Source organism: Chenopodium quinoa, unplaced genomic scaffold, assembly GCF_001683475.1.
Source record: "Chenopodium quinoa cultivar QQ74 unplaced genomic scaffold, ASM168347v1, whole genome shotgun sequence".
In the NCBI taxonomy this organism is placed as follows: Eukaryota; Viridiplantae; Streptophyta; class Magnoliopsida; order Caryophyllales; family Amaranthaceae; genus Chenopodium; species Chenopodium quinoa.
Genome location: NW_018745684.1, coordinates 1,787,026 through 1,810,798, shown reverse-complemented (window position 1 = coordinate 1,810,798; position 23,773 = coordinate 1,787,026). Strand labels below are relative to the sequence as shown.

The 23,773-nt window shown below is 40.1% G+C and overlaps 1 protein-coding gene across 5 annotated transcripts; it reads left to right on the top strand.

Annotated features, from left to right (window-relative positions):
• Positions 1-10,554: 10,554 nt before the first annotated feature.
• On the top strand, positions 10,555-17,526 carry LOC110718153 (cellulose synthase-like protein D3). 5 transcript variants are annotated; one of them, XM_021896954.1, is made up of 5 exons: positions 10,555-11,269; positions 11,862-12,743; positions 12,847-13,654; positions 14,241-15,992; positions 17,079-17,526. In XM_021896954.1, the coding sequence occupies exons 2-4, from the start codon at positions 11,866-11,868 to the stop codon at positions 15,987-15,989; spliced, it is 3,435 nt and encodes a 1,144-aa protein (XP_021752646.1). In that variant the 5' UTR covers positions 10,555-11,269; positions 11,862-11,865; the 3' UTR covers positions 15,990-15,992; positions 17,079-17,526. The 5 variants fall into 5 exon arrangements, with proteins under 5 accessions (XP_021752646.1, XP_021752648.1, XP_021752645.1 ...); XM_021896956.1 differs by lacking the exon at positions 17,079-17,526 and adding an exon at positions 16,952-17,072; XM_021896953.1 differs by lacking the exon at positions 17,079-17,526 and adding an exon at positions 16,899-17,072.
• Positions 17,527-23,773: the final 6,247 nt, after the last annotated feature.

The following is a 23,773-nucleotide window of genomic DNA, read 5'->3' as shown; positions in this document are numbered from 1 at the left end:
TGCTTGAACTTGTTATGAGCTGCTGCCTGCTGGTAGTGCTTTTGCCTTTTGGTTGTTGTCTCTGCTGAGTTGTTATTGCCTATATTGTTGCCTGCATGAGCTGGTTCCTGCCTCCTGCCAGCTTGAGGTGCTGTGTTGCTGCCTTTTGTGTTATGAATTTATGATAAGTTTTGTTGCTGCTGTTTCTTATGCTTGCTGTTTTAATTTTTCTTGAATCATCGTTGCCCTTGTTGTTTCGGGGTTTTCTGATGTCCTGCGGGAGAGTTACAATTCCGAGACTGGAACCGGACGCCTGTACCTGCAAAATAACGGAGACTCCTGAGAGCTCCGCCTCCAACGGTCAAGTTAGTACCTGATTAAGGAGTAATTAATACGGAATTTAAAGTAATAAGATCTCTCTAGGTGAGAGTGCTTAGTGTTGGTAATCTGCGTCGTTAGCGAGATTAGCCGGTTGTTGGTGTTCCGTAATATTTATGTTCTTCTCTGCTTGATTTCTATTCTTCTCAATTAATGAGGATTAATTAAGTATTTATAGCCTTGAGAAGCGTGCCACTCTCTAGGTTTAAGGTAAACCTAGGGCTGACCGGGCCTCTAGACTGGATTGGGCCTTGATGGCCGGTTTTCCCATTTGGCATGGGTGGACACGTGGCGTGCCTCGATTGGTCCGTAGAGGACGTATCTGTGACTGACACGTGGCAGGCTCCTATTGGCCTTCGTGAAGGACACGTGGCGGAACCTGGTGGGTCCACTTGTCAGACGGTGATTGGTGGATAAAAATCCCCTAATCATTTGCCCCTCACAGGTGGCACGTGACTGGTCACGTGTCGCCTGTGACAGGTGTCGCACGGTGACAGGCGACGGCCTGCTACAGGTGTCACCTTGCAAACGGCCGAGAGATTTTCCCGCCCAAATTTTGAATTTGGAAGCGACCCTTCGCCTTCTCACTTTGCCTATAAAAGGAAGTGCTAACTTCGGTCATTTTCACATTTGAGAACTTTGCGAGAACATTCGGACCCCTGAACTTGCTCTGACATTTCGGACCTTTTCTGCCTACCGCCTGTTCTGACAAGCCGATTGCACCGGACTTCCAGAACTTCATCAACCGTCACCCGTTCAGGTAACTCAGTTCTCTTACTCTTAATTTTCTTTTTATTTTTTGAAATGGCACCACGGAAGCACACGACACGACCTAAGTTAGTGATCAGCCGGTCACCGGGGACGGCTGAATCTAGGACTAGGAGTGCCGCCTGCCCTTTTCTGGACCCATCTTTGCCCTTTATACAAAGTCCGACTGTATCTGTGTCTATGCAGAACGTGATGGCCAGAACGAAACAGACTGCTATGATATCCAACTCAGACGGCTCCTCCCAAAGGGTGCTCCTTAGTGAAACATCTGACCAGGCGCCAGATGTAGAATTGAAACGAGACGGCTGCCAAGCCGACAGTTCTGAGAGAGGGGCCAAGGTGGTCCCTTCCCATCTTACCGTTGACATGTCTAATTTTCCTCCTGCTCCTTCTAAGGGAGAGGAGGCGGGCCCCTCTGGGAGAGGGGAGGAGTCGTCCTCTTCGGACTCATCAGAGGACGAGTCCGAGTCCAGCTCTTCTGGCCACAGTTCTCCAGGCTCAGAAGAAAGACATAGCCGCCTACAAGAGGCGAGACTTTCTCATGCAGTTGAGAAGGGGGACAATTGGGCGGAGCCGTCCGCCTCTTACAGAGAGGAGAACGCCCCCTACTACTGCATGGTACCCCGGGGCCGGATCGCAACCATGCAAGACAAAGTGGCGAGCTTTATTGCTAACCACAGAATGGGCCCGGAATTTTTACTGTTCGTGCCGGATCTAGAAGACACTGTCGTCTGGACGGCTGGTACCAGCTATGATGACGGCTGCTTTGGCTGCTATGTGGCGGCCATCAAAGCTGGACTACGCTTCCCATTACATCCGGCTGTTCAGCGGATTTTAGATGGGTATGATTTGGGATTATGGCAGTTAGCCCCCAACTCTTGGGTAAACGTACTCGGCTATGTGGCCGGGTGCGAAATGTACGGGGTGGAGCCAAGCTTTGAGGCTTTCGCCCACATGAACTATCTCAGCCGGACCCCTAAGTCGGGAGGTACCGGCTGGTATCAATTAACAAGCCATAGGGGTTACCTCATGACGAGAGGTAAGGCGAACAAATGGAAGGATTGGCGGAACACCTTCCTTATCATTGAGGGTTCAGACACGGAGCTGAACCAACGTTTTAACAAGTGGAATAGGGATCCGCCTCTTCTCGCAGGCGGCCGAAGCATGCCGCCTGTTCCCCCAAAGGCTAAAAGAGAGATCCTAGACAAAGGACTCTTCAAAGTAGAGACTAGGGTGAACCCTATGTCAGGGGTACGAGAGCAAGTACCCCTAAACTGCGTCCCGAGCTTCAAGTGGCTCTATGACGAGTACTTTTTGGCCGCCTGTGGCCTCAGCAGTCGGTGCTCTAGAGGTAGCCGGCCTGACAAATACTCTGTTTTTTCACGCCTTGTTTACTTAGGATTTTTACTAACTTTGCTGTTTATTTCTTGCAGCTGACGCCATGAGTAAAATAACAGCATCCAAGACTGCGGCGGCCATGTTGCGGGCCTCGCTCATGAAACAGTCTTATGCCGACTCCCCCAACAAAGGGGCACCCTTGGTAGGCTTCGAAAACTCTTCCTCTTTTAGTTGTCTTATGCATATACTAACTCCTTTTGTTTTCAGTCTGGCACTCCAAGGGCTTCTTCCTCGCAACAGCCGGACCCCAAGGCCCGGAGGACGACTGTTGCAAGCTCTCCTGGGTCTTCCAGGAAAACAGTGGCGGCTGAGAAGCAGCCGGCCACGTCTTCTAAAACCCCGGCGGGGCCGCCTAGAAGTATGGACAATCACTTGTAAAAACTTTCACACTTGCTTCCTTCTTGACTAGGTCTAACTTGTTTTTTCCTTTCGCTTAATGCAGCCGGCCCTCAGGGGCTTGACTTGGTTGAGATAGCCAAGTCCATGGTTAAAGTAGTTCCTCCATCTGAAAGGGAGGCGGTCAGGGGTGCCGGCACCCTTGACCTTGATGGGATTTCAGGGGTCCTTGCTGAGGTATACTTAGCATATTTTTGAGTTTTTGAGTTCCAGGACGCCTGTTATCTTTTTTGTTTGGAAGCTGACGCCTGTTTTTCTTTGTACTTAGGCTCTGCTCCGAGTCAACAGCCTTCGCAAGCCGATTGATCGGAAAAACAAAGAGGTAAAGGCCGCAAAAGCTATGGCCGCCTCCAGCTGTGATAAGGCAATGTTTCAAATTGCCCAAAATGAAGTACTGACCATTGATCTTCTTTATTATCAGGCGCAGGCTACCGCCGCTGTTCGGGCTCAGTTAGAGGCGGCCCAAAAGAAGGTTGACGAGCTGGAGGCGACCGTCACAAACCTTAAGGCCGAGATGAAACCTCTTCGCCAAAAAATGCACTCTTATGAAGCCATGGAGAAGTCTTTGGCCAACGTAAAAGAACGCCTGGTAAGCCAAGAGAAGAGTCTTACCCAAGAGCTCTCGGAAAAGGCCGAGCAAGAGAAGAAAGAGCTCGTCCGGGAGATGGTGGAAGACTCCGCTCAAATCCAGCGCATGACCTGGGAACGACTGTTCCCCAGTGCCGACTTTGCCTCATGGGAAAGAACGTACCGCCAGTGTTCGGAAACATATAATCAACAGATCCTGGCGGCTGCTGAAGAAGAGGCGTTGGAAGGTGCGTTGGAGGAGGAAGAGCCGGTTGTGGCGCTTGTGCCACTTGGGGGTAAGGCATCAAAAGAGGGTGCAGCTAAAGCCGAGTCCAGCAAGAAGAGTGCTGACCAGGCGGCAGCTGCTGATACTGAACTGCCCCCTTCACTGCTGAGAGTCAGGAGGACGAGTCATCTCTACAATAAAGTCAGCAAAGGCTTGCCCCTTCACTGCTTTTCTAGGCTCGAAAGTAACTTCGAGGCTCTGTATTTCTATGGCCCATTTGATCATTCGTCCTGACGACTCCATGATGGTAAGGGGCCGCTTGATTGGTTGGTCGGTATACACGACGACTGCATGTGCCAAAAAGTAGGGCTTCAATTTTTTAACAGCCATGAAGAGTGCAAGACCAAATTTCTCCACTAGGGGATACCTCAACTCGGCATTTTTCAGTACGTGACTGACAAAGTAGACCGGTAGCTGACAGCCGTCCCTTTCAGCAAGGAGCACAGCGCTTAACACATGATCAGAAACAGCCAGGTACATGTAGAGATCTTCTTTGGGCAAAGGGCTGACCAGCCTCGGCAAGGAATGCAAGTGAACCTTTAATTTCTGGAAGGCGGCCTCAGCATCCGGCCCCCATTCGAACCTTGCCTTTTTCTTAATTGCCTGGAAAAAGTATAGGCATTTGTCGCCTGATCGGCTTAGGAATCTCCCCAAGGCCGCCAGACAACCTATTAACTTCTGAACCTCTCGGACGGTACGAGGCGACTGCATGTCAATGACCGCCTGTACCTTCTCAGGGTTCGCCTCTATTCCTCTCTGATTGATAAGGAATCCGAGAAATTTCCCAGACTCAACACCAAATACACATTTCTTGGGATTGAGCATGACATGGTGCCGCCTGAGTGTGGCGAAAGTTTCTCGGAGGTCCGTCAGATGATCTTTCTGAAGTTTAGTCTTGACAATCATATCATCAATATATGCCTCGACGTTTCTCCCAATCTGATCAAGGAACACTGTGTTTATCATTCGTTGGAAGGTAGCCGGGGCATTCTTTAGACCAAACGGCATGACTGTGTAACAGTATAACCCCTGATCAGTGACGAAGGCCGTCTTCTCCTGATCTTTCTTCCATAAAGGAATTTGATGGAAACCAGAATAGGCGTCCATAAAACTCATCAAGGCATGGCCGGCTGTTGAGTCGACCAGGTTATCAATTTTAGGCAGAGGGTAACTGTCTTTGGGGCACGCCTTGTTCAAGTCTGTGTAGTCTACACACATTCGCCAGGTGCCATTCGGCTTTTTAACAAGCACCACATTTGCAACCCAGTCTGGGAAGTAACATTGCCGAATGAACCCTGCATCAAGTAATTTTTTGACTTCGACGGCTGCCGCCTGACCTCTTTCTTCACCATGGTTCCGCTTCTTTTGCCGTACCGGCTTCTTTTTCGGATCCACAGCGAGTTTATGTACTGCCAGATCAGGACTAATGCCTGGCATTTCATGGACTTCAAATGCAAAGATTGCTATTCTTTCAACAGGTTGTGAAAGTCGTCACCAAGGTTTCTCAGAGCAGTCGTCCCAACTTTGACTGTTCGGTCAGGACGTGAGTCGTCTAATATCAGGTCCGCATGCTCACCAGCCGGCTGAGGGCGGAACTCATCCGGTCGCTCCTCTGCCAATGATTGCTATTTTCTTGCTTTTCTTGCGGACTCTGTCTGGGACGCCTTTCTCTTTTTGTCGCCTGTTTCTTGAACAGGCGCACTCTCCTTGACATTGTCAAGGTCTGTTTTTTCTCCACTTGACCCAGTGGCCATAACAGTGGGCTTGACATCCGAGAGATAGCACTCTCGGGCCATCCTCTGATCTCCCCTTAGGGAGCCGACTGTTCCATTATCCCTCTCAAACTTAAGCAGCATAAGAGACGGGATTATAACAGCCTTGGAATTATTCAGGGTTGGTCGACCCAGAATCATGTTGTAGGCCAAGAGTTCCTCTACTACTAGGAACCGGACTACCATGTGTCGTCCTTCCCCTTTTTCGCCCAGGCGAATGGGTAAATCTACTCGTCCCAGTGGGTGGACGACTCCTCCTCCAAACCCTATTAAAGGGTGGGAGGCCGGATGTATGCAGTCCGTCTGATATTTCAGTTTTGACAGACATTTGCTGCTGATGAGATCTGAGGAGCTCCCGGTATCTATGAGAATTCGGCCAACTCTCTGGTTGGCCACTTTACATTCAATAACGAGAGGGTCGTCATGCGGCCCCCTTACCCCTCCTAGATCCTCTTCAGTGATGACAATCTCAGGAAATGTATATTTGGACGGCCGTTCTTGGTGAACGGAATTTACATCTAACCGCCTCATATTATATTTGTTGCCCCTAATAGTGGGGCCGCCTCCTGAGAAGCCGCCTGCAATGGTGTAGACGACTGCATCATCTGTATCAGAACTGTCAGCCTGTTGATTCTTTTTGGACGACTGCTTTTTTGAGGAAGTGTTCCCCGTAGGTTTCTTGACATAAGTGTCAAGATCACCTTGCTCAGCCAAGCGGTCTAGGTACCGCATGAGACTGATGCAGCCATTGGTGTGATGACCAACGTCATCATGATAAGCACAGATTTTATCTTGGTTCCGGTTGTTTGCAGAACCCTTCATGGGGAGCGGCTTCTCAATTGAGAACCGTCCCTTTATTTCTTTTAGGATAAACTGGTTATCCTTGTTAAACACATACTTTGGGGAGTATGGTTTGAATTCTTTTTTCTTTTTCTGGGCCGGCTGTTTAGAGGAATCAGCCGCCCAGACCTCTTTTCTTTTCTCATCTTTATTGGACGACTGTTTCTGTCGTCCCTCTCTTTTGTCGAACCTTTTCCCGTCCGACTGTTTTATTGTACACAGATCAGTAGCCTGTATATAGGCTTCTGCTTCAATCAAGGCCTCTTGAAGAGTCGCCACCCTTTTTCGAACTGAATCAAATTTGAAGGTAGACCCGTCTTTGAGACCTCTAAAAAAGTCAGTATAAGCTACCTCATCCGGTAACCCTTGAATCTGTATTCTCATCAGATTGAACCGCCTGATGTAAGAACGAAGCCCCTCCTTCTCGCCCTGCTGAATTGTTCCCAAATCAAGGGTCGTTTTCTTCGCAGGGATGTTCATAGCGAAGTTGGAGGCAAATAAGTAAGCAAGCGTCCTGAAGCTGTTTACACAACCAGTCGGCAGGTTGCCGAACCATTGCTGTGCGATTCCCTTGAGAGTCGCTGGGAAACACTTGCACCAAGTGGGATCATCCAACCCTTGAAGGTACATCAGGTTGGTGAATGCCATCAGATGGTCTTCTGGATTAGTAGTGCCGTCATAGGCGCCTACTAGAACATTTTTTACTTTGGCCGGCTGAGCGGCTTCAGTAATTTCCTTGGAGAAGGCCGACGGCTGTTCACCAAGTCTAAGCAGCCGTAGCTGCCAGTCCATAGGTTGGACGTTTTTTGCTGCAGGTCCACCAAATGGAGGTGGCTGCATAAAATACTGTTGCGGCACAAATGGTAAGTTTGGTACCGCCTGAGCACTATGAAAGCCGGACTGACGGGAGGTGCCGCCTGACTGACTCTCATGGTACGACTGAGTATGCCTCATCGAGGCATTTCGCAAACTGTCTTGAAAATTTGAAGTAGAAGCCGACTCTGATAATCGGTCACTCTTCTTCTGCTCTAGCAGGAGCCGAGCATCTGTGAACGTTTGCTTTGACCCATCCGCCTGAATATGACGAACCGGTTTCCTATTTCCCGTAGGATAACGGAGTTTTGTGAAATCAAGAGCAGGTGGCTCTCGCTTCTTAGATTTAGGATGAGGAGTCGCCTCTCGCCCTTGAACTGGCTTCCTCTTCAGTGAAGTGGAAGGTTTCTTGGCCGACTGCTCTTTGACTGAAGCAGGCGGTTTTTTGTTGATCAACTCTTGAATCTCTCCCTTGAAGTCCCTCATGAAGGTCATGAGTTCGTTCCTTGTGATGGGAGCAGACCCATCAGTCGGCTGTTGCCGAGCAGGCGGTGCGCCTGCTGGCTCGCTTCCTGTTTGAAGATGCTCCCGTTCCCTCCTTTCGGTATGACGGGTACGTCGGGCCCTTAGGGTCCCGTCTGGAGCTGTATGAGTTTCAACTTCAAATTCACTTTCGGTATCATGGTCTGACTGAACTTGAGGATCGTCTAGGGGACGCCTCTCTTCAGGAGTCGGTACAGACTTGGATGCCATCTCTGAAGTACTCTCCCCACAGACGGCGCCAAATGTTTCGGGGTTTTCTGATGTCCTGCGGGAGAGTTACAATTCCGAGACTGGAACCGGACGCCTGTACCTGCAAAATAACGGAGACTCCTGAGAGCTCCGCCTCCAACGGTCAAGTTAGTACCTGATTAAGGAGTAATTAATACGGAATTTAAAGTAATAAGATCTCTCTAGGTGAGAGTGCTTAGTGTTGGTAATCTGCGTCGTTAGCGAGATTAGCCGGTTGTTGGTGTTCCGTAATATTTATGTTCTTCTCTGCTTGATTTCTATTCTTCTCAATTAATGAGGATTAATTAAGTATTTATAGCCTTGAGAAGCGTGCCACTCTCTAGGTTTAAGGTAAACCTAGGGCTGACCGGGCCTCTAGACTGGATTGGGCCTTGATGGCCGGTTTTCCCATTTGGCATGGGTGGACACGTGGCGTGCCTCGATTGGTCCGTAGAGGACGTATCTGTGACTGACACGTGGCAGGCTCCTATTGGCCTTCGTGAAGGACACGTGGCGGAACATGGTTGGTCCACTTGTCAGACGGTGATTGGTGGATAAAAATCCCCTAATCACTTGTCATTTATATTGAGACTTCAATGTATATGTACTTGCTGGCAGCATTTTTCAAGTTTTAAGTTAAACAACCATTGCTCAGTGATGATACGATAAACGTAAATCTGAGAGCAATTTTGAAAAACAAAAATAAGTTTCTGCTGAGTCCCTTCTGCTTATATTATTCCTTGCTTCGGATAAGTTGTTGATCTGTTATTGCGTGTGCTGGTTCCTGCTTGTTGCTGCTATTTCCTCTGCTCTTGGGTGCTGGGCTGCTGCTTTAAGATTCTGCTTCAAGATTCTGCTCCCAAATTACTCACATTCTCACTCCTCCCTTCATCTTATCATGTATCATTTTTTGCAACCCTAAACTTGATGATGTTTCAGTTGATAAATCTGAAATCTAATCTGGGTAGTAGTGATAGTAGTTTCATTATGTATTGGTATATGTATTGTGAATTTTAATCAATGAAAATGGTGACTTTTTTTAATTGCTTGTTGATATTACTCTAATTTTAATGTTATTTATCTCCAATCTTATGTTATCTTATTGGATGATCATGAATATCAAGGAACAATGAAGATAATTTGGGTGGACTTTATTACTGGAATGAAAAGATACAAATGATATATCTTGTAATTAAAATAAATAAGTAATCTAAAACGATATTAATAATGTCGTTGGCCTAGATCTAGGTGATATAAACCTTTGTATAAACCTAAGCCGTTTGATTAGATCTACATTTATTAACATTAATTATTTAATTGTATTTACTATTTAGCCATTTAGGTTGTAAATAATTCAATTTGAATTAAGCAGTTTGTAATTGGATAAGTTTAAACAGGTTGCGATTCGAAAACAGTTCGATTTTAACGGTTTAACGGGTTATGGCAGTTCTGTTTAGACGGTTAGCGGATTATAACGGTTCGGTTTATACGTGCGGTTTAAACGGTTTCGGTTCATAAACGGGTCGGTTTAAATGGTTAGCGGGTTACAAATGGTTCGGTTTAAACGATTTTTTTTTTCGGTTTAAACGATTTCTGTTTATAAACGGTTCGGGTCATTAACGGGTTTATAAACCATTCGGTTCGGTTTCGTTTCGGTTCGGATTTGCGCAGTTTGGTTTGTTATCGGTTTACGGTCCGTAACGGGTTGACTAAAATTGGGTGAAATCAAAAATAAAAATGAGTAAATGAAATGACAAACAAACAAACAACAACAAAGGGAATGGAGCCTATTCATTCCCTTTCCCTTTGATTATTACCCCCAACCAAACGGCCCCTTATTGTTTAAATCCTAAGATTAAATTTATTTGTCGTTTTCTATGTAGTAGTATGAAATGATTTTTTAATTCATGAGCCGAAAGCTAGACCGATTATTATGTTATTGTAGGATGACCCGCTTCCCCAATGATCTTATAGATAAACAGGTAATGTTTATATTTAGTGGCTCTATTGTTATTTTTTAACAATAATGTTTTTGACATGTCATATGCTAGTTAGAGAATTATGTCCAGTCACACTTAATGTTATGTTATTGAGGAGCAATGTATAAACAAAAGGGCTCAGACACTACCATTGACATCACCATTTCCACCTTCATCGTGTCCACCTTTTACCGACACCGTCTTCCTCATCATCACCCTCTAGCGACGACACCACCATCTTTGGCGATTTCGCCGCCAAATCAAACGAAAACCCTATGAATAAAGGGTGAATTAACTAATTAAGACCATCTCCTCTATTGAAGCTATCATTTACCTTGATTTACGAAGATGGTGTCAAAAATGGTGGAAAATCGAGAAAAGGAAGAGGAGGAAGCTTCAGTGGAGGATGGAGGAAGGAGGAAGGAGAAGTATTAGTCAGATGTTGATGAAGCAAAACATTACTTCGTTAACGGAGTTTGTTGATGAAGTAATCAAACACGGCATTAGTTCTACGCAATACATATGCGGTCATGCCTAGTAAATACACAATAATACCAATCATTTAATGAAAAAAAAAAAAAAAAAATCTTTTATACTCCTGTTGATATCTGAAATATGTTTATCATATTGATGGACTTGTATTTCATGTGCTATATTATTTGTGTTGCATAGCACATGCTCTACTCATTACTATCATATCGTTATTCGTTACCTTACACACCCAACATTTACAAACACTTTTACATGACAAAACAAAGGTATAAAATTATAAACCGATTGTACTCCTATTGAACTAAGTAAGAAAAAGTACACTTTAACGGAAAGCCCGCACTTTATATTCAAAAAAAAAAAAAAACAAACGCGTAAAACGGTGTCGTGTAATAGTAGAGTAGCTTGCATAATCTCTCAGATGAACAATGTAATAAAACCCACTGGCAGCAGCAACTTCCCAGTTCACACTTCCGTGTGAACCTTACTCTCAAAAACACCAATTTTATTTTTTTTCAAACTTTGTTAATTCACATTTTTTATACTCTCTATTTAATTTTATTTATTGGGAAGAGAAAATTTATTTTCATTCTTTCTCCATTTGTTTAATTTAATCTGGGTTTAAAGAAACTTTTCCATAAATCTAAATTTTCCATATTAGCTTGGCTATTTGCAATAATTATTACTACTCTTATTGCATTTTTCTTACAATCCATTCTCTCTTCTTATTGCATTTTTCTTACAATCCATTCTGCTATTTTTCGCCATTGATTTGAATTTGAAGCTTCTTTATTAAGATCCCACCAAAGATCTCTTCCTTTATGCTCAAAGTGGTAAGATTTTTTTTTTTTTTTTTCTCAATTTTTTTAATGGATTTTCAAATCCATGTTTTTATTTGTATAATTTATTAATCCCCTGTTTTTTGTTTTTGTTTTGCTGCTATTGCTTTAGTTTAGCTCTTTTCCCCTTTATTTTGTGTTAATGGTGACTTAAACTATATTATTAGTAAAGGGTTTTTTTGGTTTGATTTTTGTATTGATATTTCAGTTGAATTTAGGTTTTAAGATCTGAATTTTGTTTGGGTTTGATTTGATTTCTTTTTACTGTGATGATGCAAGGTAGTAATTATAGAGCTTTATTAGTATTGTAGGGTGGTTTAATTATGATTTAAAGATCTGAGTTTAGTATGAATATGATTGATTTATAGTAGTAATAGTAGTGAAGCTTGAGTCAGTTCAGTTTTCTTGCTTATTTCTAGTCAACAGTACTGATAATTATTGACCTGTGTTTGAATCTGGGTGAAATTATTCTGTTTATTTTATTATCATTGGTTCTGCTGAAATTTAGCAGAAAATGAATTATGTATGTCAATGAATAAGTAAAATTTTGAAGTATCTGATTGTTGAAGTTTTGGATTCTGGATAGGTATATGCAAAAAATGGCATCTAAATCTTTTAAGCAAAGTCGGTCGAATCTATCAGCGAGCACTGATGCATCTGAGTTGCAGCAACTCAGACCTCCCCTTCCTCCAACTGTAAGCTTTGGTCGACGTTCCTCAGGTCGCTATACTAACCGTTCGAGGGATGATCTTGATAGTGAACTTTCGAGTTCAGAATATGCACAGTATACTGTGCAGATACCTCAAACGCCTGATAACCAGCCAATGGACCACACCATTTCACAAAGGGTTGAGGAGCAATATGTTTCCAACTCTCTTTTTACTGGAGGGTTTAACAGTGTTACAAGAGCTCATCTCATGGACAAGGTTTTTGATTCTGAAGCTAGCCATCCGCAGATGGCTGGTGCCAAAGGATCCTCTTGTGCGATCCCTGGATGTGATGGGAATGTGATGAGTGATGAAAGGGGTGAGGATATTCTTCCTTGCGAATGTGATTTCAAGATATGTCGTGACTGCTACATTGATGCAGTCAAGTCTGGGAACTTATTGTGTCCTGGTTGTAAGGAACCTTACAAGAATACTGAGTTGGATGCCGCAACTGGTGAAAGACCGCTCCCACTTCCACCTGCAGGCGGAATGAACAAGATGGAGCGGAGATTGTCGTTAATGAAATCGACAAAGTCGGTGTTGATGAGAAGCCAGACTGCAGAATTTGATCACAGTCGGTGGTTATTTGAAACAAAGGGGACATATGGTTATGGAAATGCTATTTGGCCAAAAGAGGGAGCTCCTAATGATGGTAATGGAGATGATGGGGAAGTGCACGATCCTCAGGAATTGATGAACAAACCGTGGAGGCCACTTACTCGGAAAGTGAAGATTCCTGCTGCTGTTCTCAGTCCTTACCGGTAATGTTTCTGTTATGTTTATGTTTGATAGCTTTTTTCTTCTGTAATCGTTTTCACATTGTTTATTCTGCAGTATTAATTTTCTGCTTGTTCACTACTATAGGTTGCTTATTTTTGTGAGAATGGTTGTTCTCGGTTTCTTCCTTGCATGGAGAGTCAAACATAAAAATGAGGATGCATTATGGTTGTGGGGCATGTCTGTGGTTTGTGAGATTTGGTTTGCCTTCTCTTGGCTTCTTGATCAGATGCCAAAACTCTGCCCCATAAATCGTGCTACAGATCTCAATGTTCTGAAAGAGAAGTTTGAGACACCTAGTTCTAACAATCCAACTGGAAGATCTGATCTCCCTGGAATAGATATTTTTGTGTCTACTGCAGATCCAGAGAAAGAGCCTCCTCTTGTCACTGCCAACACTATTTTGTCTATCCTAGCTGCTGATTATCCTGTCGAAAAGCTGTCTTGCTATGTTTCTGATGATGGTGGTGCCCTTCTTACCTTTGAGGCCATGGCTGAAGCTGCAAGCTTTGCCCATATGTGGGTCCCTTTCTGCCGTAAACATAATATTGAGCCAAGGAATCCTGATTCTTACTTTAATCTGAAGAAGGATCCATACAAGAATAAAGTTCGCCCAGACTTTGTTAAAGACCGTAGGCGTGTAAAGAGAGAATATGATGAATTCAAGGTTCGGATCAATGGTTTGCCCGAGTCTATCCGACGGCGATCTGATGCTTACCATGCCAGGGAAGAAATCAAAGCCCTTAAACTTCAGAGACAAAATCCAACCGATGAACCTTTTGAGGTTGTTAAAATTCCGAAAGCTACTTGGATGGCTGATGGAACTCACTGGCCTGGTACTTGGAATCATCCTTCTCCTGAACACTCAAAGGGAGATCATGCAGGAATCATACAGGTAACATTTGATAACTCTTCATTTCATGACCGATGATGATTTATGTCATTGAACGCTAAACCCATACATCTACTGAAAGATCTAGTGACATAAATTATAGAAAACTGGTTAGAATCGTCACTACAATTATCATGTCTCTTGATCCACCCCTGGTTCTACATATAATTTGCTACGTATTTTGGTGGAGGATCATGAGGACATAATTTATTTGATGAGATGATTATAAAAGAGTCTTTAGGGGGTACAATGTTTTCAAACTTTACATGTGCCATTTTGTACATTCGGAAAATTTGTCAATTGGATTTGGAAATCATGCATTGATTAGTGTAAATGCTGACCACGAGTATCTTCCCTTGCTAAATTGAGGGACTCCATCCTTTAGTATATCATCTTAGGGACATACTATGTTTGGGTCTCTAAATGGTTGTGCTGTGTTAAAAGGCCAAAGTATACAAAAATCAAACCGAGCACTTATTTTGTGGAGTAGGTAGTCTGTTTGATAGTAAATTAGTGATTGTTAAAGCCTTAAATAGATTAATGCTTTTACGATCAGATGTGCTGATATGGCCTTTTGTAAGTGATGCAGGTTATGCTCAAGCCTCCTAGTGAAGAACCTCTTTTAGGTGTTCCTGATGATTCCAAGCTTCTTGACCTCACAGAAGTTGACATCCGGCTTCCCCTGCTGGTTTATGTGTCGCGTGAGAAGCGCCCTGGCTATGATCACAACAAAAAGGCTGGAGCCATGAATGCATTGGTGAGAGCATCTGCAATCATGTCTAATGGTCCCTTCATTCTCAACCTGGATTGTGACCATTATATTTACTATGCCCAAGCAATGAGAGAAGGCATGTGTTTCATGATGGACCGTGGTGGGGATCGCATATGTTATGTGCAGTTCCCTCAAAGGTTTGAGGGTATTGACCCCTCTGATCGGTATGCCAACAATAACACTGTTTTCTTCGACGTTAATATGCGAGCCCTTGATGGGCTTCAAGGCCCAGTTTATGTCGGAACTGGTTGTCTATTCCGAAGAATGGCCCTTTATGGCTTTGATCCACCTCGTGCAAAAGACCGTGCTCCAAGTGTCTGGGATTGCTGTTTTCGACGTAGCAAAAAGCGCGCAGCAGCTGAAGAGAACCGAGCTCTGAGAATGGGTGATGACTCTGACGACGAAGAAATGCCTCTTGCCACATTTCCTAAGAAGTTTGGCAACTCTAGGTTCCTTATCGATTCAATCCCTGTGGCAGAGTACCAAGGACGTCCCCTGGCTGATCACCCTGCAGTCAAGAATGGAAGGCCACCTGGCGCTCTCACAATTGGCCGAGAGTTGCTTGATGCTACTACTGTTGCCGAGGCAATCAATTCCATCTCTTGCTGGTATGAGGACAAGACAGAATGGGGGCAGCGTGTAGGTTGGATCTATGGTTCTGTTACAGAGGATGTGGTCACTGGTTATAGGATGCACAACAGAGGTTGGAAGTCTGTGTACTGTGTCACTAAACGAGATGCTTTTCGAGGGACTGCTCCAATCAATCTAACTGATCGTCTCCATCAGGTTCTTCGGTGGGCCACTGGCTCAGTTGAAATCTTCTTCTCCCGCAATAACGCCCTTCTTGCCAGCCCTAAAATGAAAATATTGCAAAGAATTGCATACCTTAATGTGGGTATCTATCCTTTCACCTCTATATTCCTAATTGTATACTGCTTCCTACCTGCACTCTCTCTCTTCTCGGGCCAGTTCATCGTACAAACCCTCAATGTCACTTTCCTCACCTATCTACTGATCATTACAATAACACTCTGTCTGCTTGCTATTCTTGAGATCAAATGGTCTGGTATTCAACTGGAGGAATGGTGGCGAAATGAACAGTTTTGGTTAATTGGAGGGACAAGTGCTCATCTTGCAGCAGTGCTCCAAGGCTTGCTGAAAGTGGTGGCGGGAATTGAAATCTCTTTTACCTTGACTTCTAAATCTTCCGGTGATGAGAACGATGATGAATTTGCTGATCTTTACATCGTGAAATGGACATCTTTGATGATTCCACCTATTCTGATCATGATGCTGAATTTGATAGCAATAGCAGTTGGGTTTAGCCGTACAATCTACAGTACTATACCCCAGTGGAGTAAGCTGATAGGTGGGGTTTTCTTCAGTTTTTGGGTGTTGGCACATCTGTACCCTTTTGCTAAAGGTCTGATGGGAAGAAGAGGGAGGACACCTACTATTGTTTTCGTATGGTCGGGACTACTTGCTATTACGATTTCCCTCCTCTGGGTTGCTATCAAACCTCCATCAGATACTGACCAAATCGGAGGCTCATTTCAGTTCCCTTAGAAGGTAAAAAATTTCTGTTAGATAAAATTACTTTATTGCATATTCTTTATTGACTACTCTATGAGTTAATCACTCATGCGAGTCATCATTCAGCAATGTTACTAAGGCTCACCAATGACTTCAGGAGCTAGAGTGGGAGAATATGCTACTCCCCCCTCCCCAATATTCGTTCATTTTTGTATGATTCAGTAAAAACATTTTTTTCAGAAAGATATTATTGTGAAGTAACGTCTTCAGTCTTTCAGATTGTGTCAATGTTTGCAATGAGTTTATTGTGTAATTATCAGGCGAATTGATGTAGGATCTTGTCTAAACAACAATCCCAAAAGCATGGTAATTTTTAACTAGGTTAAAAAATAAAGAAATGAAATAAGAGTAGGTGACATGTTGTCCAACCTTCCAGTAACTACAGCTAAAATGTTCTCGTCTGAATTTGAGATGTAAAACTCATGAATGATAAGTTTATGATTGCTAAATATCGACAATGCAGAAACTGTGAACTTTCAGTTGTTGAACCAGCATTGTTGCATGTCTTTAGCTATATAATTTGATTTTCATTTTCAGTTAAGATCTAGTATCCTATTTCAAGCACTTCCTCCCTGCATATGAAACTTCCTCTATTCTTACCAAACATAGATTCCGGCTACCTATGGCCATATACACTGCTCTTTCACTCTTTGTAATGGCGCTGATGCCTTCGGCCATTGCTAAAGATGCCCCCTTAACAAATCAAACCCTTAATACTGCTATCGAAGAAATGCAAAGAGCTAACTACTTTGCATTTGTCATGCTTTTAAATATGGTTTCGACAGACAAGATCCCAAGTAACGTAACCTTCTTGATGCCCAACAACCGGTTATTAGCAAAAGCTCTGATACCTGAAAATGATGTGCTTGACTTCTTGCTCAGGCACTCGATACCAGCCACTTTGAGGTTTGACTACTTAATCCGCTTCCCAATAGGGTCGATGCTTCCTTCATCAGAGCCCCAGTTTATGCTTAAAGTCTCGAATAATGGACGGAAGAGCTTCTTCCTTAACAATGTTAAGATAATCAGCCCTGACATCTGTGTTGCTGGGTCTTCAATCAGGTGTCATGGAATAGATGGGGTGTTGCAGGATATCAGCAAAACACCTCCACTGCCTAATTCTTCCTCTCCACCCTCGCCAGTGGCTCCCCCTCCGTCCCTTTCACCTCCGACAGGTTTCAGTGGTTTTGATATGGCTCCTGCAGCCACCCCGCAACCTGCTGGTTCAAATTCCATCCCACACAAATCTGGATCTTCTCGTTTGGATTCCGGCCCGCGTCTAATTGGGTATTTGTCAAGTTGGGTTCTGATGTCAATAGTATGGTGGAATCTGTTATAAACTATTTAGGTGGTTTAAGTTTAGCTATTGTAGGACTATTTCATATGAATATGATGATTCACTTGTCCACATTATGTTGCTGTTGAGAAGCTATTATCTTTCTATAATTTCCCAATATTTTGTGTTTTAACAATTGCATTATATTTAGCAAGAAAATCAATATGATTTGTACCATTTGTCAATTAGCCATTTTTAATCATACCATTGCATATGCTATTCAATCCTTGTAATTCAAGGTTCAATAATGCTTGAATTTGATGGCTTGCAATTTTGGGAAATGAAAACGTGCAATAAATAATTCCATGTTTGAAAATAAACTAAGCAAATGAAATTGTCAAAATATATCAACGCAAGAAATTTTATGAAAATTTATTTTGGAATTTTTTTTTCTGCCCTGCGTGCTGCGCGTATGTCAAGGATGATATACGATGTCAAAAACACGCCCAACTGGGCTACCAGCTAGGTGGCTACCACCATAGCTCGGTAGCTTACCATAAAATTTGTGGTTCAGTTTGTTGTGTTTACTTATGTAGCTAAATGAATTAACTTCACCTAGTGTTCTATCCCAAAAAACCTTGAAAGACCATTGTTATCAAAATTGAATCTCTGATATTACAATTTATAGCGATTAAAATTCATCATGAAGTATTGAAAGTTATTGAAAGAAAAACTTGAAAGTGACATGAGACTAGCCCAACCAAGTGGTTCATTTAATATATCTATGAACCAACTGGATTGTGAAAATGAAAAATAACAATAACACTGATATACTTTGTATAAAGCTCCAAGGGCCACAAATAAGGAGCTAAAATTGGAAATAAATAAATAAAATAAAACTTTTGTAAAACCGATTATGCATAATTTTACCGTGCTTAATTGAATCCTTCAGTAAATACAAGTGTATTGATTTAAAAAGACATTAAATGCTTATTTATAATCCGACCTAATGACTACATACGTATACCATTACCGACCTAATAATTAAAACAGTGACAAAAAGAATAATAACAATGATAATAATAGTAACGATAGATTTTGAACTATTCATGTATGAAATTATTATTGCCAGATGTGATGAACAATCATATCAAGTATCAACTAGTAGCATAAAGCCTCATTAATTTTGACGACAACAGCAAACACTAGCTCTACCAGGAAATGTTTCATAACACAATCCACATTACACTCGTATGTTCGTACGACGTCCCACATTTTCCATAGCAATTCGGAGCTGCTACGATTATTTCTGTAACACGAAATAAGCAAATATGATCATATGATATATATCGATTGCAGATCGCCACTCGTGTAGTTCGATACGTTACGTACGTTGAGCCATGAGGCTCGTGGCACTATCCGTTTTGTGTTGAATTAGGTATTATGGAATTGGTTGAGCCGTTTCTATAATGTGATACATATTACAGAGTATTAAATTAGGTAAGCATATAAGGACATTGGCATAATTCATTATTGAATGCACATGTATTTGACCAAGTTTTATTTTTTGTTTTTATATTCAAAATAAAAATAAAAGATCAAGTTCGAACCTCTCTTTCAAAAAGCCATCACAATTATCTTATTTTGGACTAGTTACAGCAAAATGTTAAAGTTTAAATAATTATAGACCTACAATTATTATAAAGACCTAAAATGGTAAACTTCATGCACTTTTTAATCAATACTAAAATGACCTAGATAGTAGTATACTAGTATCCATAGATCCAGATTCCATAATACAACGAAGTAAAATCCAAGCAACCACCACAATAAAATTCTTAAAAATTACCCAAAAAAATAACAAAAAAACAAACATACCCTTGAAAGATCTGAATGCTTTTGGATTACTGTTCTTTACAACTATCTTCCAAGATTTAACTACTTTTTTCTATGCTAAATTTTGATTTCTAAATGAGAGATCTTACTATGTCAAAACTCAAAAGTATTGACTGTTATTGGACATAGCCTGTTCTTTCATGCATGGGATAATTCGGCTATTGACGAGTGTTAGGTGAGGCAGACTTATACTCCGTAATAACTAGGTGTACATATAATTACGTAACAAGTCATCTCATGTAAATAAAAAATTGAAAATTAGCATGTGGCATGTTTATATGTAAAACTAGGTTAGTTTCGGTGCCATCTATGGTAATTTTCAATAACCACTATTAAACTATCATTTTCATTCTGTTGTAAATGAGGGAGTTCGGACAACCAACAATCAGGCATTGTACATATACTACATGTATTGAACCCAGGATCAGTCATTGGGTTCTTTCGATTGTCGTGCCATGCACGGTAATTTTCAATAACTAACTGTTTTTAAAATTAACACTATATTAATTAATTAATTTATTTATTTTTTTACTTTTGTATGTTATATTCATATCAATTGAATGCTGAATAATAACAAAAATGACAAAAAAAATCACACTAAGAATAATCAACATGTGTCATTCTTGGCAAGTTTTATTGAAGTATCCATAGAATATTAATTGATTGAAATTCTAATAAAAAATTATTCAAGGGAATGACAAAAGTATCATTTGTTGATTTGATATTCGCATTTCATTATTTAAGCTTATAGGTTCTATTACGTAATTTAAAAAAAAAAATCAAGAACATAATATATAATCTTGTTGCAATAAATAATGTATGTAGTACATAATATGTTTTTCCTGAAAAAAACTGTCCATATTGTCACATATTATGCTTTTTTTTTTTTTTTTTTTTTTTTTTTTTTTTGACGGAAATTGTCACAAATTATGTTAAGAATATTATTTTTATTTATTTTTTCTTAAGCTAATAGTTGTCAATATATTTGTTTTTTTTTTTGGAAAAAACCATCAAATCTTCTATTATACTTTGTATGTAATTATTACTTATGTTTAGAATGATTTAATTTGTTTCTTAAATAGAATCTTTTTAAGAAAAAAACTAATTAAGAACACACTAGAAAATGACACGTGTCATTGCTGGTGTGTCTTTTAGTATATAGTTATTGATTGATAAGAAAGTAAATAGTTATCGAAATTGGCCGAAAAGACTACGAAAGCAACCGCAAGAATGAAAAATGTACGAGCTTTAGCAGATCAGATGCCATTGATGATAATTTTAGGGTTTTGCAATTTACAAATCCTCAATTTTATTGTTCTATGGAGTATATATTATGACATTATGTTATTATACCCATAGTCCACATATTTAAGTTGTTCATGTTTTTTTTTCCCTTAATAAAAAGATTTCAATCAATTAGGGCTTGTTCGATACCAAGCAAAGTTTGGTGGAGTTGATGGGGAACTCACCTTGTGAATTTGATTTGAGGTCATGAGTTCGAGCTTCACCAGCTACATTTGCTTGGAGTAGAGGGTTTCCCTTACATCCCCTCTCTACTCTCAAGCATTGACTTGTGGAACTAGGCTGACTTAACATGTGAGAGGTGTCGGTTCAGTAGGGTCCTTCGTCTTACCTTTAAAAAAAATTAGGACTTGTTCGATGCGTTGGGATCAAGGATTTGAATGGAAAAGAAAAGGAAATTGAAAGAACTATATAAAGTAACTTTCTTTTGATTTGGTTCTAAATATGTATAGTTTTATGTAAGAATTCATAGGAAGAAAATAAATTGAGCTAACTTAAAAAAATTGTATAGAGCAAGGGTATCTAATTTATAATATTAATTAATTAATTAATTTGTTCATTTCTTATACGAGATACTTTTTAATATAATAATTCAGTCCGAAAATGACTGAAAAAGAAAAATTGACAAAAAAAAAAAGAATAGAATATGTTTAATTGATAGGTGCATTCATGTTATTGATGATTTGATGTACAACGAGAGACTATGTAAGGAGGTGTTCCTTGCATTGTCAATTAATTACTTCGCGTATTAATTATTTCTTGCTATTTCACAAATCCCCTAAATAACGTTCCTTCAAGTTCTTCCTACTCGTCTTTTATTTGGTAATCATAAATTAACCATTGATCAATATCATAAATAATTTAATATATTCCTCGTACCATATATACAACATCACCTTTCAACTCAGCAAAAATAACGGAGTCTGACGCGTATAATGGAATCTGACATTCACACGCAATTTCAAGTAACCCCTAATCTCAAGTAAACCCCTAATCTCAACTAATCCCTAATTTCAAGTAATCCATATTATAAGTAACCCTTAATTTTAAGTAACCCAGCGAGAGTACAATTCTCCTACCCCAATTTCTAAATTTCAATATGTCAAGCCGAAACAAATTAACCACTGAGCAAAAATGTGTTTTCTTCTATGGATTGATGATGTTCGCATATAAAGGTGATCATGAATTGCACATCATAATATATTATTTATTAATTATTTTTCTTCTCTAATAAGTTAAGAATGAAGAGCTAAGACTAGTTACTTGGTAGTCTGCATCAAAATTCAGAATTTACTGAAATTACCAAGTAACTAATCTTAGCTCTTCATTCTTAATTAACTTATTAGAGAAGAAAAATAATTGTATTTTATTGACTTATAATCAATTAATAATATATTTATGATGTGCAATTCGTGACCACTTTTATATGCGAACGTCATCATCAATCTATAGAAGAAAACACATTTTTGCTCAATGATTAAGCTGTTTTGGCGTGACATTTTGAAATTTAGAAATTGGGGTAGGAGAAATTGTACTCTCACTGTATTTTTTTGAATTAAACTTGCATGAACGAATAAGAAAATCTAACTAATTTCAAATCTAATGTGTTCTAAGACAAAAAATCTTTGGTAGGCATCTTTAGAAAATGGAAATAAATTCGAAAAATGTGAATTGATGAGGTTTACTCAAAAATTTTCTATAAGCAATCGATAAAAATGTATAAATATCTCTGTCGAGAAAAAAAAAAGTATAAATATCAATCAATCAATCGTAAAATAGATGAAGTAATATTTCTTAATTATCAAGATTGATCTTTTTTTTTTTTTGGTAATTTTTATCTTTGTTTCTTTATGTAAGGTTTACTATATAAACCAATTTGTCCAAAAAAAAAAAAAACAAACTATGTAGTTCAAAATTTGTACACAATTCTATGCTTTATTTTTTATAACAATTAGACTAATTGAACAACATTTTATATACAAGTGTTACAAAAATAATAGGCAAATAATATTGTCAAAGTAAGTATATAAATAGTATAAACATTAAATTATGTTGGTTTTTACAAGACTTGTAATTTATAAAATTAATAGTCAATTTAGAGGGCTAAAAAGGAGAATGAAGGCAACGTAGTCAAAAGTAGAGATATTATTATCCTCCACAGTCCACACTCCAGTTCTCCACTCGAAAAATATAAACGCTGGACTGGTTCAGTTTTTCAAAAATTAAAGGCTACTCGTATTATTGCTTACATTAGCAACGATTACTTTCTTTCTTGCTACGTATTCTGCCTAAATGTATTATTATACATTAACGAAAGTACTTTTTGTCAGAAAACCAACTTAAATCTTAAGCTGATGGTTGAACCCCATGATCGGTTTATATACTCTATCACTCCCTCTCACATGAGATTTCAACCCGTAATCTTTGTGTCACGTTGACTCTTGATACCATGTTATACGACCAACTCAATAACCTCGCTTATTTATACTAGTCAATAACTACCTATACGTATGCAATATGCATTTTTACTTTTTTAGTACCCTCGCTATTTATCACACCATCAACTAATAGTTTATTAGAATTGATATAAATGGAAGATGAGAACAAGAGGGACCATTAGTACAATGATTATACTAATTGTACAAAATACGTAAAAACTAAATGGTAAAAACATTTGATTTGTGTCTTGTCCGGTTGAACTGAGCGAATGAAGTTGCCTTGTCAGGCGAGCACAAAGTCAAGATCGGATTTCATCAACTATCTCAAGTTTATGGGGATGTTACACTCCCGATCAAGTGAGCTTGACTATTTGCCAAGTTTTGTTGCACTACCAATCAGGCGAGTTGGAAGGAGTTCAATTAAACTGTTTAAGGCTTATCGATCAGCGTTAGAGTTGATAACAAATTATTAAGAAAACATTTGTGACATGTCCAATAGAAATATTTGGTCTCTCTTGTTCCACATCCTCCATTTTGTTTTAACATATTGTAAGTATCAATTATGTTGACGCATCTCATACTACGAATAATAATATTGTTATTTTTTTTTGACAAACTAATAATATTGTTATTAAATACGAGTAAGTCGAGTATTATTTACTTTGTATGAATAAGCGGACTAGTAGAACAAACTACTTCATAACTTTTGTTCAAATCAACACGAACTAAAATTAAAATAAAGTATTAATTCAGTCTTAATTTCTTAACTAAGTCGAGTATTATTTACTTTGTATGAATAAGCAGACTAATAGAACAAACTACTTCATAACTTTTGTTCAAATCAA

Excerpts from the sequence above, each read along its gene's own strand:
- LOC110718153 (XM_021896954.1), top strand. The coding sequence starts at position 11,866 with ATGCAAAAAATGGCATCTAAATCTTTTAAGCAAAGTCGGTCGAATCTA. Across the intron at positions 12,744-12,846 it reads GCTGTTCTCAGTCCTTACCG|GTTGCTTATTTTTGTGAGAA; the intron begins GTAATGTTTCTG and ends TCACTACTATAG. Across the intron at positions 13,655-14,240 it reads ATCATGCAGGAATCATACAG|GTTATGCTCAAGCCTCCTAG; the intron begins GTAACATTTGAT and ends TAAGTGATGCAG.